This window comes from Solanum verrucosum, unplaced genomic scaffold (assembly GCF_900185275.1).
Source record: "Solanum verrucosum unplaced genomic scaffold, falcon-dt-bn FXZP01000120.1, whole genome shotgun sequence".
NCBI classification, from domain to species: domain Eukaryota; kingdom Viridiplantae; phylum Streptophyta; class Magnoliopsida; order Solanales; family Solanaceae; genus Solanum; species Solanum verrucosum.
The window spans coordinates 1,196,549-1,214,879 of NW_026020714.1; the positions used below are offsets into that span (position 1 = coordinate 1,196,549).

Here is an 18,331-nt window from a genome sequence, read left to right on the forward strand (position 1 = left end):
AAGAGTATATGTGAGTCATTTGTATAACAGTAGGGGTATATATGAGTCACTTTCATAACGAGGGGTATATCAGCTCTAAATGACAAAGTTGAGGGGTATATCAGCTCTAACGTGATAGTGAATGGATTTTACGATACGAGAATAATGGCTGATTCCATTCAATACAAGGAAAAGGTCAAATTATTTTATATCAAGTGAAATTGAGCAATTTTGCATGTCTAATATAACTATCATCGTTAAGAAAATATATTTATACTCCACTTGTATCAATTTATTTATTTTTATATTTAGTCCGTTTAAAAAAGAATTAAGAGATTGAAAACGTATATCCATGATTTTGAGATGATGGGTGCACTATTACGAAAAGGTGGATTTAAGATATAAATTTGATCGATTTAACATTTAGGTTCTTATCACTAAGAATAATTAAAATTTTAAAATTATAGGTCCAAAATTATTTTTACCTATCCAAACCACTTAATGAGGCGTTACCCAATTTTAGAAAGGAAAATAAAACGAGATTAAATAAAAGATTCAAATTTCTAACCTCACTTAGAGAGGTGCACCCAATCATAGTCGCACGGTATGATACTTCAACTATGGGTTCACATATCTATATTTAAATAATTTTTTAAAAATATAATACTAATATGTATGATTTCAGGAGGGGAGCAATATTGGTTGTGAACCCGGTGACCCCCTCCTGGATACGCCTTTGACCTTCGACATAAACTTGGCATGGTAAGGTACTTTTTGGGTGTTTCTTTCCTTTTTTGGCAACTCTTTAATTTTAACTTTCCATATAACATGTTTAAGATCACAAGATTAAAGGACATGTTGGTATCTACATAGCTTTAATTCACAAAATTCAAAAGTTTTATTTACTTTCTTAAACTTCATATCAAATCAAAATTAGACAAGACAAATTGAAACGAAGAGTGTTGGAAAATATATACCAAGAACACAAAATTTATATGAACACAAAGATGAAGTTTTGAAAATATGAACTTGATCTTTTTGGAGAATAAAAGAATTCTTTGAGGAATATTGTAGAGAAGGATACTCTGTTAAAGTTACGTTGCAATTTTCCAAAGTTGGATTTAAATAAAATTGATAGTTATAACCAAAGAATAAAAGACACACCCTTTCAATTAAAATACATATCTTATTAAAAATACTTAAAATTAATTTTGATACCAAGGAAACCACAAGAGGCCATACATTATTTTCTCACTACATATAAATCAAATAATATACTATCATTTATTGAGGAGAAAGCCATATCATTTCTCCTTCTTATTTGTTTTATTAGGAAAATATATTTTAGACTGGTTTTTAGAGTCGCCACTTAATTTTTGAAGCGAAATTAAGAAAATCGATTTTTTCAAAAGATTAAAATAGGAATCTAATTAAAGTATTCAAAAGGGTTCGGGGTTCATAGTAGCATTTCAAGAAGGGTTTGAAAGCATCCGAAATGCCCGCTAATATGCGGTTATCCGGCGATTAATTATCTGGCTAATTTTTTTTTATCTTAGCTTGACTTGCAAAATTGAACTATTTTGTTAGTTAGGACCATTAAAGAAAATGTTGAAATATTATCTAAGCAAAATTTTTGTAAACTTGTTTATTTATTTATTTTTAAGTCAAATAAGAGACGAATAATTTAGTTAATTGATTAATTCAAAATTAGTATCTTTTGGGGATTTGAATTTTTTAGAACCTTAAGATTAAATAACAGCTATCGGCAAGTAAACAAACACAATAAAACAAGGAAAAATTACTTAAATACACAACACTTCTTTACCTATTCTCAATATTTCCCTACTCTTTTACTAAAATACAAAAATCCCTTATTTTCCCACAATTCAACTTAACCGGATACTTTATTAATTTAAGTATCCGCCCGTTATTAATTAAAGTATCTGCGCTGCTATATTATGCATCTGCCCGTTAATTAAGTATCCGTGTTGCTAACAACTTAATAATTTAAGTATCCACTCGTTATTAATTAAAGTATCCGCGCTACTATATTATGTATCCGCCCGTTAATTAAGTATTTGTGCTGCTAACAACTTAATAATTTAAGTATCCGCCCGTTATTAATTAAAGTATCCGCGCTGCTATATTAAGTATCCACACTACTATATTATGTATCCGAAAAACACTAAAAAAAGGGATTTTTGGTAATTAATGAAAGAGTAGGGAAAAGAAGTAATTTCTTTCTTATACTATGTCATTTGCCTAATTTTTACATAAAACAAAGAGGGAAAAAGATTTGGGCCCAAATTTGGTTTCTGTCCGCCTGGTCCAGTATTTGGACCCATTTTTGTTTTGGGGCCTTTGGCCCATTTGAGTCACCTGCACCTGTCCTAGTCTAACACAAAATAGAATGTTTTCTCTTTGGGTCTTAGGCCCAATTCTTTCACCTGTCCTAAACTTTTAACATAAATAATAATAATAATTAAATGTAAAAATTAGGCAAATCACATAGTATAAGAAAGAAATTACTTCTTATCCCTACTCTTTCATTAATTACAAAAAATCCCTTTTTTAGTGTCTTTCGGATACATAATATAGCAGCGCGGATACTTTAATTAATAAAGGGTGGATACTTAAATTATTAAGTTGTTGGCACGGATACTTTAATTAATAACGGGCGGATACTTAAACTAATAAAGTATCCGGTTAAGTTGAATTGGGGGAAAATAAGGGATTTTTGTATTTTCGTAAAAGAGTAGGAAAATATTGAGAATAGGTAAAATTATGTTGTGTACTTAAGTAATTTGTCCTAATTAAATAGGCTTAGGCCCAATAAATGACAAAAATACAATTTTTTCTTTAAAGAAGAGTGGGCCTTTTTAAGCCCAATCTTTTCAATTTCTCGATATATTGCTTCTTTCAACTTCAAGACCTGTTCGTCGGTTTAATAGCTGACTGACTCGAAAAGAAGGATTCGAGCATTTATGGCTCTCTCAAAATGCAAGAGGAAGGAAATAGGAGTCCAAGAAGACTCAGATGGTTTTCACATACAACGGAAAAAAAAGAATAAGGATTAGTAACCAGCAATAATATCTCACAACCTGTCACACCCCAAATTCGGATGTGATGGCACGTGTTCATTTCCCACCGGACACGTCAGCCTAACCCAACCACAACGATAGAGAAGTAGAAATACGAGAATAAAAGATAATAAATAAGCGGAAGACTTTAATTAAGACTCAACACTACCCAGAATTTGGTTGTCACATGTACAAACCTCTAATTACAGAATTCGAATAAAAATATACAAGTCTCAGAGTATAGTTCTCGAATAGAACAAAACTGAAAGTAAAGATAACTCAAGGGCACGTCTGGAATGAACCGCTACCTCTCGAGTATGTCCCGAGCTCAATCTGCTAAAGAAAATACTAAGCCGAATCTGAGAGAGAGCTGTTAACCTACACAATTGTGTAGAAACAAGGGTGAGTACCGAAAACCACAGGTATTCGCAAGTAACTCTAAACTAAGCAAAACTAGCAGCTACAAACAACTCCTTTCAATCCCAACCGAACTACCGAAACTTCAATCTAGCAGCAAACCAACCAACCTATACTAAACAAATCATGTTCAACAGCCAGAACCAACAGTATATTCTCATCAACCTCAGATCAACAAATAAGAGCAAGTAGATCAAATTCCACATAAGAAGGGTAAACCGATACAATCCACACATCACAGATAAAAATAAGGCAAATGCGATGCAAAATGCAATAATGATGTCATGTAGTCGTGATGCATGTCTGTCCTACGATACACATCTGTTGACGTAATCAGTCCGCGCTGAATACTCAAATCAGAACCCATGGGGGCCACACATGGACCATGTATCACTGCCGGAACCAGATCCCATCGGCATCCAAATCGCTAGCCGGAGCTAGTCTCAACTGTGTCTCATATCTATCCATCCTCATATTAGTGTCTCAGAACTCATCCAACAGATAGTTCACACATGAGATGAATAATGAATATGCACATGTCATCAATCACAATCATATCACCATCACATCATAGTATTACACATCATCTGTCTCAATCACAACCATATCACGACCACATCATAGTATTACACATCATCTGTCTCAATCACAACCATATCACGACCACATTATAGTATTACACATCACCTGTCTCAATCACAACCATATCACGGCCACATCATAGTATTACACATCACTTGTCTCAATCACAACCATATCACGACCACATCATAGTATTACACATCACATGTCTCAATCACAACCATATCACGACCACATCATAGTATTACACATCACATGTCTCAATCACAACCATATCACGACCACATCATAGTATTACACATCATCTGTCTCAACATCAATATTTGTATCAATCATAGCCTACTCATGCTCTTCTATCCCCTCAATATCAGTTATCACATGACTTATTCAACAAATTCAAGTCACATATAACACATTTAGCTCGTTTTATTCCCCATCTTTCATTTACAACAATTTCAATCAACAAATAAAACCCATCCTCAATCCCCATTACTCCCCAACACAATTAGGAAAGTAGTCATGTGTAGTCTAAGAGTTTTACAAAGTTTGGGAGTCACTTGCCTTAAAACGAACTCCAAAAGTTACTTGACTTGAGCCTTTCCTTTCCTAGTATAATCCGGATCACGATAATCTATTCAAACAATTATTCACAATCACAATTCGAGTCCAATGACACCAAAATCAAGAAATTTAGGGAAAAAGGGCAAAACGATCCAAAAGTCTCATACCGGAAAACGATACCCAAATCTGGAATTTTTTTATGTAAAATGATCCTTAAAGTATTTGGAAGCTAATGGTGAAAACCAATTTGAAAGTTGAAATCAATTCACAAACTCAATTTGAAGGAAAATCCACGTTCTTGAAGAAGCCTAAAATATTCGAATCCAAAACCCCGACGCGAAAATGAAATATCTCTTGAAAAACATCTTACCCATGCTTAGATAAGTTCAAATATGAAATTTCATCAAAAACGGAGTTAAGATCGACCTTGAAATTCTCAATTTATCAAACTTTAACTTTACCGGGAAAGTCCAAATTGTACGCGGTTAATATGATGAAAATAATCGATGAATCAATAATTTTATGTTAAAATCAGTTTACCCATAACATAAGGATCGTAAATATATACCTTTTTCATCAAAAAGGGGGTCCAAATTGATAAAACCCCAAATTTTCCCAAGAGGTTTACGGATAGGGAAAAAAAACCAGATAAACAAATTATGAGAAAATGTCGAATTGAAGATTGAATACTAACCCTCATATTAATTCAAGAAGAAACCCGTAAGACTCACTCCATTCCGATCTCTAGAACTCCCGATATGCTCAAAATACCAAATGAACACAGTCTGAGATTTTATAGCAGTACATGACTGTTATGCACCAGAAAAACAGCAGTTAATCTTTCACTAAAATTGCCGTAATTTCCTCATACGATAGTGAAATGACCCGATTCTTTTTTTTAAATGTCTTAAATAATGATACGAACCTGCTCGTTCAATCGGAGCTCAATTTCATGCTCGTTTGCCCAGACAAATATCATTTCTACTCATGTAAACAATTATTTCTTATTTGCGATAAAAGTCCAATCTCGGGTTAGCGAAAATGCACCAAAATTTGCAGATAAGTCCTATAATTCATGCTCAAAATTTCAGAACCTTCGGAATAATTTTTCGACCTTTAAAACTAATAATGAATCCTTTAGTTGCCACAATTTGCTGAAATAGTGTCAAAGCATCCAAGAAGCTAAAAAGCTCACCCAAAACTCATTTGGCACTTCCCGAACACAAACCAAATATGCTACTAGCTTGAAAATGACATTTCGGACTCAATGAAATTGTCGGAATTTGAATTCGAGGTCTCCTTGACCCGGTATCCGATAAGGCGTCAAGAAACTAACTTTAGGCTCAAAAACTCGAAACGCACTCAGGGCCTCTAAAAATTCAACCAAGACTCATTCTAGACTTAGAATCACACCCTGAATCCAACGGTGCTCTCGAAATTCGATTTCGAGCACCGGAACCTCGTTTGTTGACCAAAGTCAACTCTTGATCAAAATTTCACAATTTTAGCAACTTAGGACCTCAAATCTTCGTTTTAACTCCAAATTTGACTCCGTAAATTCTCATAGACCCGTTTCGACATTCTAAAACTGCTGGAATCAACGGAAATCCGATTCGAGTCTCGAAACTCCAAATGACTCGAAATAGCTCTTTTAACCAAACTTTAACTCTTAAAAACTCAACTTTCCAAAAACTCAACTTTTCATCAATTTTCCTTCAAACCAACTTCGAAAATACAACAATTAGGGCTCGAGGCAATTATCGGAAGGGGTAAAACGGTTATTTTATAAAAATTTCCAAAAATGACCTTTAGGGTCATTACACAACCAATCACTAAATAACAAATGTATAAAAAAAAGGAACACAACTTATCAATAGCGAACAATTAGCAATAACTTAACTAAACATGGCATACTACTCTAAACGTAATCCTTGGCTAGAAAAAGGGTAAATACTTGATCAAAGCATATCATGCTAAGCAGTCAGACAATGAAAGATTTGAGAAGTGGAGAAACTAAGTTGTTAACGTTAATTCCATGATGCTAAAAATTAATAATTTTAAACCCAAAAGAAGAGACTTGCTCGAGCTTACAATAAAAGTAAATAAAAAAAAAGAAACAAGCTGACAGAAGACATGTAAATCACAATGGCATTTGATCATTGAATGCCAAGTTTCTAATGTATAGGATCACAATTGCTGAAAATTAAGGCTACTGCCATATCTATTGTAACCATTCCAATATTGTGGACCCGAATCTTAATACATAGTAGTAATTTGAAGGAGAGGCATGTGACAAGCAACTTTGAAAGTTATTAAAAGAGCAAAATCATAGGGAAAGAGACTCATACTTAAACAACACAGAACAAAGTTAATTAGTGAACTAGCTATTATAATATTATTATGTATTTAACTTTTGCAATATATCATGATAGGTGTATGGAAAAAAAATGAAGTACCGCATACATTTTTTTAAAAAAATAAAAATTCTTTTTGGTATCAATAAAATATACTTATAAATTAGTTAAACAATTGATTAGTGTCGTTGTTTTACTGGAGTAACACGTTTAAATTTATCAACATAAAAAGGAAATTACATCATTAAAAGACATATCTTGTTTTTTATTTAGAATAATTTAATCAAACTTGGCAGCAACATATGCGCTTTTATGTAATGCCTACTTAGTTAAAAAAAAATATTATGTCCGTTTAAAAAGTTTAATGGGTTTTAAAATTTTATTTATTTGTGAAATTCTTATTTACATGCTATAAAAAGTAAATTATTTTGTCATTTCAAATTTCTTTTATGATGATGAATTTGTTGAGTAATTTTATTGATACAAAATAAAGTTCAATGACTTTACTAGATTAATTCCTAAAGTTGAATGATCTTTTAAGATATTAACTCCAAAATTAAGGCAACAAATTGGTTCCCAATATTAAATACTATCAACTAAAGCCATGGATTTCTAGCATGTAACGGTACTATTTCGAATGTCCTTAACTGTTTTTTTTTTCAAAAATAAGAAAAAACACCCACACAGTAGCAAAAAAGATTAAGTTTCAAAGAATTGTCAACAATTCAAAAGCAAAACCTTTAAATATGGGTAGGAAAATAAAATAACACAATAGTAATAGTAATAATTTGACAATAGTAACTTTAACAAAAGAGCAGGAGAAGAAGTTTAGCATGACTGCTAAAAAACAAGAATCACGTCAAATAATCACTCTTATACAGGAGATATATAGGATAATGCACTAATAATACCTGCTCAACACTTTCAAGCAAACCCAACAAATATGACATGAGTATTAGCTCTAAAATAGGTGCAGGGATAAGCATGAATTAGTCATGACGAACTAATCACATCCAAGACTATTACATGAAAATCGGCTAGCTCGCATTCTAAGGTAGCTATATACGACTGTATAAACTCATTCGCATCCTCTAAATACATAACAACAAGCATGGATCCTATTTTGACGCGGCTGGCAAGACTAGAACGGGTTGGTGAGGGCAGACGCGGTTGCTTTTCCGGGGATTCTGTCGTTTGACTGCTGTGTATTGCTGTTGATTTTGACGTTGGGAATTGACGCTGCTTTAACGCTTATTTGTTAACGTTGGAAAGAAAAAAAAATGGGCCTGGTCGACTTCCTAGGCTGTTTCGATCTGGACTGCTGGAGGTTCTGGGTTTCTTTGCATCGAGGAAGAAGAAGACGGGTAAAAGGGGTGGGGTCGGGTATGATTGTAATGGGTATATTGTTGAAATGGGTTTCTTTTGTTGAACAAGAAAATGTGAGCTGGGTCAAGGGGAAAAGGTGGGCTGGGAAATTGGATAATTGGAGAATAATGGGCTGCTTGAAAAATATTTTATGAAGGCCCAAAATTTGGTCTATTAATATAGCCAAATGAATTATTGATTTCACCAAATTGAATTTCACTAGTGAATTTGGCTAAAACTTAGATAGGATGAATTAATATAATTAATTTATGAGCTTCTTAATCTTAACGAAATAAAATAATCAACACAAATATAAACTAAAAAGTATAAACTATTATATAAGTAAATTAATTAACCAAATATTTGATTAAAACAAAAAAAAATTTGAGACGATTTTCAAATATTCATAAAATATACTAATTATATAAAGCATATATATTATTCAAAATTTATAAGACGTGACAAAAATACTTAAAATAACTTGAAAAACTTTGTGAATTTTATAAAATTAATTATTTTAAATCGTTCCAAATTGAAGAAGCTCGGTGATTAATTAATATTGTGGAGGTCCAAAATTGGGTGTCAACACTATTAATATAATAACTATTTAGTAATTATAATGTGCTATCATTAATTAAAATTGAGTTGATACTTTGGCCTCTTATCAGGATAAAAAAGTCCAAAATGTTGCTCACTTGGTTTTCCATCCTTTCGATTTTCGTCTAACATCGCGAATAAATAAGTTTTTATAGTCTTTTCAGATTTGTTTGGTGTTCCAACCCCTCCTTTCACATGATTAATTAAATTCGTATAATAAGTTTGTGCATTTTTCAAAGTTGTTGTAGGGTGTCCCTCAGAAGGCCAACCACTTTCTGATACAATAATCTCAATATTTTGTCCTCTGAGTTTCTCAGTAGCAAAATACATTGAATCCACAAGGGCATCGAAAAGATTTTGATATATATCCCGCAGAATTCGTGCCTTGTTGATTGAAAAGTGCATAAGAAAGAGGAATGTCGTTAGTGTTATCAATATGGCCAAAATAAGGGTAAATATTGGCTAAGAGTGGAAGATTATGTCTTGCTAGAAATCCAATTATAGGATTAATGAAACTTTTATATTCTTCGCGAAAAATGTTATTTCTAGGTGGGTAGGTGTTGGTTAAGAGCCCTAGATATGTCGCGGTTGAGACCTTGATTTAATTTTGCAACCCTGCTGATGATAACGCGTTGTAAATTTCCATTGTTGGACCAACAAATCGTACATATTTACTAGTATCTTTACCAGGATCAACTTCATTTCCAACAGCTATATATTTGAATTTAACATCGGGGAAATGATTTCTTATGTTATCTTGAACCCAACCATTGGCATTTGAAGGATTGGCTAGGGTTTCAAGATCTTGATTTGGGACATCAAGAATAATTTCAATGTTACTTCCTTTGAGGGCATTAAAGACATTTGTATTTGGATAGTAAATTTTTATTTTCTTGATGTTATTAGCATTATATAATTTTATGACATCTTGATTTGATGGTAAATTATTGGCAATTTTTCCATAACATACTCCGATAGGCTGCGCTCCTACATTATGACAAAAAAAAAGAACGTCAAAATAATAATAACAACAATAATAACGCCTCAATGAAAACAAGTTGATGTCAATAATTGTGTCTACTTGTTCAATTTTATACAAATTTAAGTATCTACTTGTGCACATTCAAAATTGAATGACATAAATATGAAATAAAACCAAGTTAAATGACACATTTATATTATGTCAAATATGAATCATAATTGAACCGCTTAGTACTTATTAAATTTTAGTTGTTTTATTTATTTATTACTCCCTCCGTCCCATTTTATGTGAGGTAGTTTGACTCGGCACGAAGTTTAAGAAAGAAAGGAAGACTTTTGAAACTTGTGGTCTAAAATGAATGATAGAAATTTGTGTGGCTGTAAATCATTTCATTAAGGGTAAAATAGACATTTTATAGTTAAATTGCTACTTAATATAGAAATGTGTCATTCTTTTTTGGACTAACCAAAAAGGAAAGTAAGTCACATAAATTGGGATAGAGGGTAATAAATTTTTAATACATCATAAAATTATATTTATTTTTATTAGTTACAACTACTAGACTTAAATGAGTTTGGTCCACCCTTATGAAAAAATTTATTATGTACGAGGCATGCCAAGTCATATTTGTATGAGGCTTTATTAGATGGAAAAATTATTTAAATACACAACACTTCTTTACCTATTCTCAATATTTTCCTACTCTTTTACTAAAATACAAAAATCCCTTATTTTCCCTCAATTCAACTTAATCGGATACTTTATTAGTTTAAGTATCCGCGCTGCTATATTATGCATCCGCCCGTTAATTAAGTATCTGTGCTGCTAACAACTTAATAATTTAAGTATCCGCCCGTTATTAATTAAAGTATCCGCGCTGCTATATTATGCATCCGCCCGTTAATTAAGTATTTGTGCTGCTAACAACTTAATAATTTAAGTATCCGCCCGTTATTAATTAAAGCATTCCCGCTGCTATATTATGCATCCGCCTGTTAATTAAGTATTTGTGCTGCTAACAACTTAATAATTTAAGTATCCGCCCGTTATTAATTAAAGTATCCGCGCTGCTTTATTAAATATCCACACTGCTATATTATGTATCCGAAAAATACTAAAAAAAGAAATTTTTGGTAATTAATGAAAGAGTAGGGAAAGGAAGTAAGTTCTTTCTTATACTATGTCATTTGCCTAATTTTTACTTATTAGATTGACAATGAGGCATTATTAGATTGACAACTGGGACCCATCTGCCAAGTGACAAAGGGGCATCTATTAAGTCCTTTCCGCCATTTTTTTTTGTTTTACACTTATTTCAATATATTTTTTATTTTCATTTTTTAAATATTTTTTTTCTTAACTAATATAATTAGTTTATGTTTTTTCTTTTTTATTTTTTGTTTTACACTTATTTCAATATATTTTTTGTTATCATTTTTTAAAATATTTTTTTTCTTAACTAATCTAACTAGTTTATGTTTTTTCTTTTTTATTTTTTGTTTTACACTTATCTCAATATATTTTTTGTTTTCATTTTTTAAATGTTTTTTTTCTTAACTAATCTAATTCGTTTATGTTTTTTTCTTTTTTCTTTTTTTGTTTTACACTTATTTCAATATATTTTTTGTTTTTATTTTTTAAAATGTTTTTTTCTTAACTAATCTAATTAGTTTATGTTTTTTTTTTTCTTTTTTGTTTTCACTTATTACAATATATTTTTTGTTTCCTTTTTTTTTTAAAATGTTTTTTCATTCTTAACTAATCTAATTAGTTTGTGTTTTTTCTTTTTTATGTAGTGAATTTTGATTTAATTTTTTATGATCATTGTATAAGTTTTTATTTTACTATATTAATTTTTTTAAAGGTATATATGTGCCCACGTGGAAAAGAGTCTGAAAAATACTCTAATTTTGGCCGAAATTGCTGTTACAATACCAAACTTTATGGAGGACCTTTTACCCCTCTGTACTATTTAATAATGTATTTTAAAGGTATATATGTGCCCACGTGGACACATTACTATTTAAAATGATGCAATATTTATGATATCCACGTACGTAGTCACATATATACCTTTAAAATACACTATTAATTAGTACAGGGGTTAAAAGGTCATTTCCAAAGTTTGATATCGTAAAAGCAATTTCGACCAAAGTTAAAATATTTTTCAAACCCTTTTCTCTAAATAATATAATAGTGGCAGAATTATAAAATTCAGATTTTTGACATTCTATCTCTATTTATCACACACAGCTTCGAGGTAATGATTCAACACAGAGGCGGATCTAAAATTTTGAATCTCTAAGTGACACGCTGCTTTGAACATTAATCAATTCAATGGTTACATAGAAGCGGATCTAAAATTTTGAATCTCTAGGTACCATCCTACTTTGAACAGTAAACTATGGTGAAACCTTCGACGCAAAGCAAGACAATACTTAATATTTATTAACAAATGTGCATACAAAATTTAGACTTGTATTGTTGGTGTAGTTAAGATTTTATTGACGAGAGATCTAGAGTTGTAATCTACTTATTCACAATTTCTTTTACAATGGGCTCAAACTTGCATCCCTAGACCCCAAGGAATCAGTAAACCTAAGTTTTAACCATTTGCACCACAAAGTTTATTGTTTTTAAGAGTGTCACACTTAATATTTATACGTTTTGCTATAAATATATATACAAATATACATGCATATGCAGTATTTCAACTGAGACCGTCAGGTGATGTGGCACCCCCTCCGATCTACATATATTCTTACTCAGGATGATTATACATATTTTCATTTAAGATTTAGTCATTAAAAATAGGGGTGTACAAAATCGAACCAAAAATCGAATCAAACCGCAAACCGAGTCAATCTGGAAAAAAAACCCGACTAGTGGTTTGGTTTGACTTGGCTTTCTATTGAAAAAAAAACCCGATTATATTTGGGTTGGTTTGGCTTTAACTAAAAAAAACCAACTCGAGACCAAACCAACCCAACATTATATATATAACTTTTAAATTTTATTTTATACATAAAAATATTACTTTGATTTAATTTTTAAAAATATTTCTTATACTTTTTCATAGTTTTTATCTTTTAATATATTATTTCAAGTTTGAAACTTAGAATTATGAATGGTCCAATAAAGATTATAGTCCACAGATATTGGTAATTATAATAAAGCTTAAATCAAAATCAAATCTATATATTTATATAAAGCTGGAAATAGGCAAAGCTGATGTGGCATGCCTTATTGATCAGTATTGCTATTTATCTATTTTTCCATAATTTTGAATTTTTTTCATCATTTTTCTATTCAATAATCTTTTTTTAAAAAAGTAACTTCCTTCCTCATTATTAGCATTTAGCATAATGAGCAATTAAATTAGGAAATTATTTATTGCTTTAGCCCACGCAGCATCGGTTACTTCTTGATGCTTTTAATCACCAGTAATTAATTGGCAACATTCATTTACTTATTCATACTCTATTTTCGCATATATATACTCGTCCTTATATCTGTCATTTGAGGTCTAAGGCAAGTATTTTTCTCTTTTCTTTTATTTTATTTTATTCATGATTCATAATCCTTAATTTTTAATCTATATATATGTTTTCATCATCTTATAACAATCTAATCAAAATGGAGTTTTTTTATGTGAAGAGGCAAGTCGGATATTTTTTTTAATCAGTGTCATTGTTATTTAAGTTTTTGCAAGACTTTATCATAACTTTTGTGATTGAAGTGTATTTTTGAAGTTGTTAATATATATGAATACCCATCTCTCTCACTCTCTCTCAATCTATACAATATCAAAGTTTGGTATAGACAAAGTGATGTGATATCTCTCTATCACAAATAAATTATTCATCTTTTTTCTTTTTTAATTCGGATTTTTTTATTATTTTTACTTTATTATTGCAATTCAATAAAAGGCAATGCAAAAGTGTAAAGGAAAACAAACATTCATATCCATATGATATAGAAAATCTATGTAACATAAGTTGGATAAAAAAAAAAGGGTGATGTAAAACTTAGTTTTAGCGTAAAAAAAATATTTTTTCCTTAGATTTGCAGGAAAACGTATGGATCATTTATTGCTCATTATTGTTACCTATTATTTGTCCTTATTACTTTTTCTGCATGTAATATCTCCTAAAGTCTCTCTTAATTTTCTGTTTTAATTATTTTTAATTGATAATTATAATTACCTTAACAAATATCAAGCAACATTTCAAGACTTATATAAGTCCACATCTCAACACACAAATCGCAATTGCAAGATTTAAATTTGTGTGCATCATTTTGCTCAATTTAATTAATATAAGAGATATTTACTTTTATTTCTTAATTATCAATAGACAATGTAAAATCTCAATATCGCTATATATGATTCGTATTTAACAGAGTTTGGATGAATTTCTAACGCTTTTGCATATGTATATGAGAATCTGATGAAAAAAATACATTGTTCAACGCATTTTCGAAAATAATAGCAATTGATGTCACTCGAAACTAATTGGTAATAACATCGACGTTATGCGACTAAAGATAAAAAGGAAATGGAAGAAGGAACACTTAAAGGGAGAGTTATTTCAATATCTTTCATATATAATTTACAAGGCACAATAATAAATATTATCATAAGAGAAAAATAAGAATTGACGGTTTGATAAAATTAATTGGAGACTAGAGATGATAAATTCGAAGAGAAAAGAAAGAAAGAAAGAAAGAAAGATAGATAGATTTATTTGATTTGTAATATTTTTATTTTTTTATTTCTTCACAATTTTATAAAAGGAAGGTGAATGAAAAAGTAAAGATGGAAGAAGAGTGGGCAGTAGGAAAGAAGTCATGGAAAGGAAGAGAAAAAAAGAAGAAAAATGTGAATATATTTTTTATACCCCGATAAAACCAGGATAGCATGTAAATGGGACTGTTAGACAAGTTCACGTATTTATATAGTAGCTAAGTTTTTAGATTTAAATTTAAAATATAGTATATGAACATACTAAAGATTAAATTTTCCATGAAAGGAAATAAAGTTAAATACTTATTATTAAATGTATAAAGGAAAATTATGTTTCAAATTTTACTCATGCACGTAAAAAAATCAATTTTATCATTCACATATTATAAATATAAATTGTTTAAAATACTTATTACCGCGCGAATCGCGGCTCCATTCACTAGTTAATACTAATGCAAAAAGAAAATCAATTCAACGAATGACAATAATATTGAATATTTGTTCTTTAGTTTTACATTGGTTTAGACAATTAAAATACATAATCTAATTTTAATTTCTTTTAGGCAAAAGAGGCAAAAGATGTTCATTTCGAAAGATCTATTACTGTAAATGAAGACGATCTGCTCTTACACAAAAATCAAATGATTGCATATTGTGTGATTACTGACAGAATATTTTCAAACAAACCAGGTGCATTTTTTGTTGATGGTCCAGGAGGAATTGGAAAAACTTTCTTATATCGCAACTGTACGATCTATGGGATATATAGCTTTAGCAACAACTACCTCTGGTGTTGCTGCTTCTATTCTTCCAGGTGGACGTACTGCACATTCACGGTTCAAAATTCCTATTGACCTTGACGATAACACAAGTTGTAACATTAGCAAAGAAAGCTCGCTAGCAGGTTTAATTCGAGATGCAAATTTGATTGTGTGGGATGAGGTATCCATGGCTAAAAAAAGAATGTTGGAAGTTTTGGATCTATTCTTGAGAGATCTGATGGATACAAACACATTATTTGGTGGAAAAGTTGTAGTTTTAGGAGGTGATTCCCGACAAACTCTTCCTGTTGTACTATATGGGAAAAAGGAAGATTTTATTGCAGAAAGCTTGTTATATTCTACCATTTGGAATGAACTTGAAAAGATTCAGTTATCTGAAAATATGGGGGAAAAAACGGATCCTGCATTTTGTGATTATCTACTAAGAGTTGGAAATGGACAAGAAAAAATCAGTTCGGTAAACAAGATTGAAATTCCAAATTCTCTGCTTATTCCTTACACAACTGAAAAAGAAGCTCTAGATAAACTTTTCACCGCGACATATGGAAACTTACACTCACCATACTCTAATTCATATCCTACAGATTCCCGTGTGATCTTGACAACAAAGAATGATTTTGTCGATGAAATCAATGACATGCTTATCCATCGATTCGATGGAAAGTCAAAAACATTTATTGGCACTGATGAAGCTCTTGAGTTTAACAATCAAACACAATTTGAAGATCTACTTCACAGTTTAAATTCCGCAGGTTTGCCCCCATACATGTTACATTTGAAAGAGAATTGCCCAATTATATTACTGCGAAATTTAAATCCATGTGAAGGTTTATGTAATGGTACACAATTGACCTGCTGTGATTTTAGAACTCATGTTATTAGCGCTAAGATTACCATAGGAGATTTCAAAAATACACATGTTTTTATTCCAAGAATACCATATTATCATCACAAGATGAAAAAATTCCCGTCCAATTTAAAAGAACGCAGTTTCCCATTAGATTGTGCTATGCTATGACTATAAATAAGGCTCAAGGTCAAACTTTGGATTTTGTTGGAATTTATTTGCGAGAATCTGTTTTTTCACATGGTCAGCTCTATGTTGCCTTATCAAGAGCAAAAAGTTCAAATTGTGTGAGGTTATTGATCCGACTGCCTACACCAACTAGCCATGACGATCATTCTACCTCTAACATAGTATATGATGAAATCATTCGGAAGGCGATCAGCTGACATTTCTTCTCTGTATTATCCTATGCCCTCATTCTATCTGTTACTTAGGCTTTCAGTCCGATAGTTAACTGCGTTGGTAATATCGCCTATACCCTTGATATTCTCCATAAAGTTTACTTGTGTTGTATATTTTTTTAACTTAAAAATTTTTATTTTGTACAGTTGGTGCAAATGGATCTAGCGAGGCTTTTCCCCGAGGTTTTCTGATTCATATTTTGATGAGTATGCGTTACCTCTGTTTATATATATATATATTTATTATGTCCTGCAGCAATCCATTTTGTCGCAAGCGATCTCTGTTCAACAGTTAATCTTTCGAAATTGCAGTAGTTCATGTCCTTACAATGCTTGTGATATCTCCTTTTTTTCCCCATACAGGAAGGAGCAGGTCACCAAGTGTTATCTGCTTCTATAGAAACTGTATTTGATAATTCAGACAATGGAATGACGGTAAAGATCTAAACTTGGTATAGATAACCTTTATTCCTTTTGTTCTGGACAAACAGTTCTGCCCTCGCCATATTTGTTGTCATTGCTTTCTAATCTGCATTAGCTAGCTAATATATCAAATATAATTTTGGCCTGTAAAATCATTTATGTACAGGAATAGCATGTGCCTTAAGATGTAATAGTTTTTGTTCGTTCTTTAACTATTTTTACTTCCTTGATCATTTCTCTCACCGAGCCCTTCTTTGTGACTCACTGTTTGCTTACCTATAATATAAAAAAGTAAAGGATGAAGCACATAACGAATCAATATGATCTTGTATTCTCTAATGTTGGTCTGGGATGACAGAACATCGATTCCTCTGTTACAGCAAGATGAGCTAATGGTAACTGATCATGATGAAGAAACTGCTAATCATTTTCGAGGCGCTCAAGTAAATTGTGTGTTGTGCCCTCAAAATCCTGATGATGGACGGAGCATTATTCAAAATATAGAGATTGGGACAATCTTTACTCATCATCAAGAGATTGTAATTGTTGATGGAGAAATGCCTAATGGAGACGAGGAGAATTGTGAGTTATATTGGTGGGGCTTCATCTTTGTGATGGTAGATACGATACGCAATTTCACTACTTTTCAGCACTTTCTTTGAACACAACACATGATGATGATTTTCACCAACCAAATTTCCCTGGTGCCTCAATTCTAAGAGTCAGACCGAGAGAGCCTTGGCACGATATCCATTGCCGAACAGAAGGGCCAGCTGCTTGGGATGTGCTCTACAATTTTGAACAGAGATGGAGGAAGCAAGATGATCATGACACATGGAATGTTCAAGTTTTTCGATCCATTGATAGAGGAACTGCATTTGGCTTCCCCAATGCTCCCGAACAGCCAACCAAGTCTGGTATTATAAGTGGTAAGGAAAACATCATTGACCAAAGCATACATGATGCATATATTAATGCAATTCGCCCCACAAAGCATTTCATTTAAAGAATATTTGAGTTTCTTTTGCCTTGGCAATAGGGACATGAGAATATGAGCCTTCTGAAACACCAGCACCTAATTCGAACTATCATAAAACTCAAGAAGCCAGACGTTTCATGATTTACGTACATTCCAAAATGATGATAGGCAAGTTCAATTACAAATATATGTGCCTGTCTGTGATCCATACATTTCCAAAATTAACTTCTTAATTTGT

The 18,331-nt window shown here is 31.5% G+C and overlaps 2 protein-coding genes across 2 annotated transcripts in view; one reads left to right on the plus strand and one right to left on the minus strand.

Moving 5' to 3' along the window:
* The first annotated feature begins 3,040 nt into the window (after positions 1–3,040).
* The window catches only part of LOC125812543 (phenylacetaldehyde reductase-like), a 186,777-nt gene continuing 171,486 nt past the window's right edge, over positions 3,041–18,331 (plus strand). The window contains exon 1 of the mRNA XM_049492024.1: positions 3,041–3,046. The gene's annotated coding sequence lies outside the window, so the exon portion shown is untranslated. The remainder of the gene's footprint in view (positions 3,047–18,331) is intronic.
* LOC125812540 (glucan endo-1,3-beta-glucosidase A) overlaps positions 8,962–18,331 on the minus strand; it is a 74,049-nt gene continuing 64,679 nt past the window's right edge. Inside the window, exon 3 of the mRNA XM_049492021.1 lies at positions 8,962–8,996. Coding sequence (XP_049347978.1) covers positions 8,969–8,996 — 28 coding nt within the window. The 3' untranslated portion in view covers positions 8,962–8,968. The remainder of the gene's footprint in view (positions 8,997–18,331) is intronic.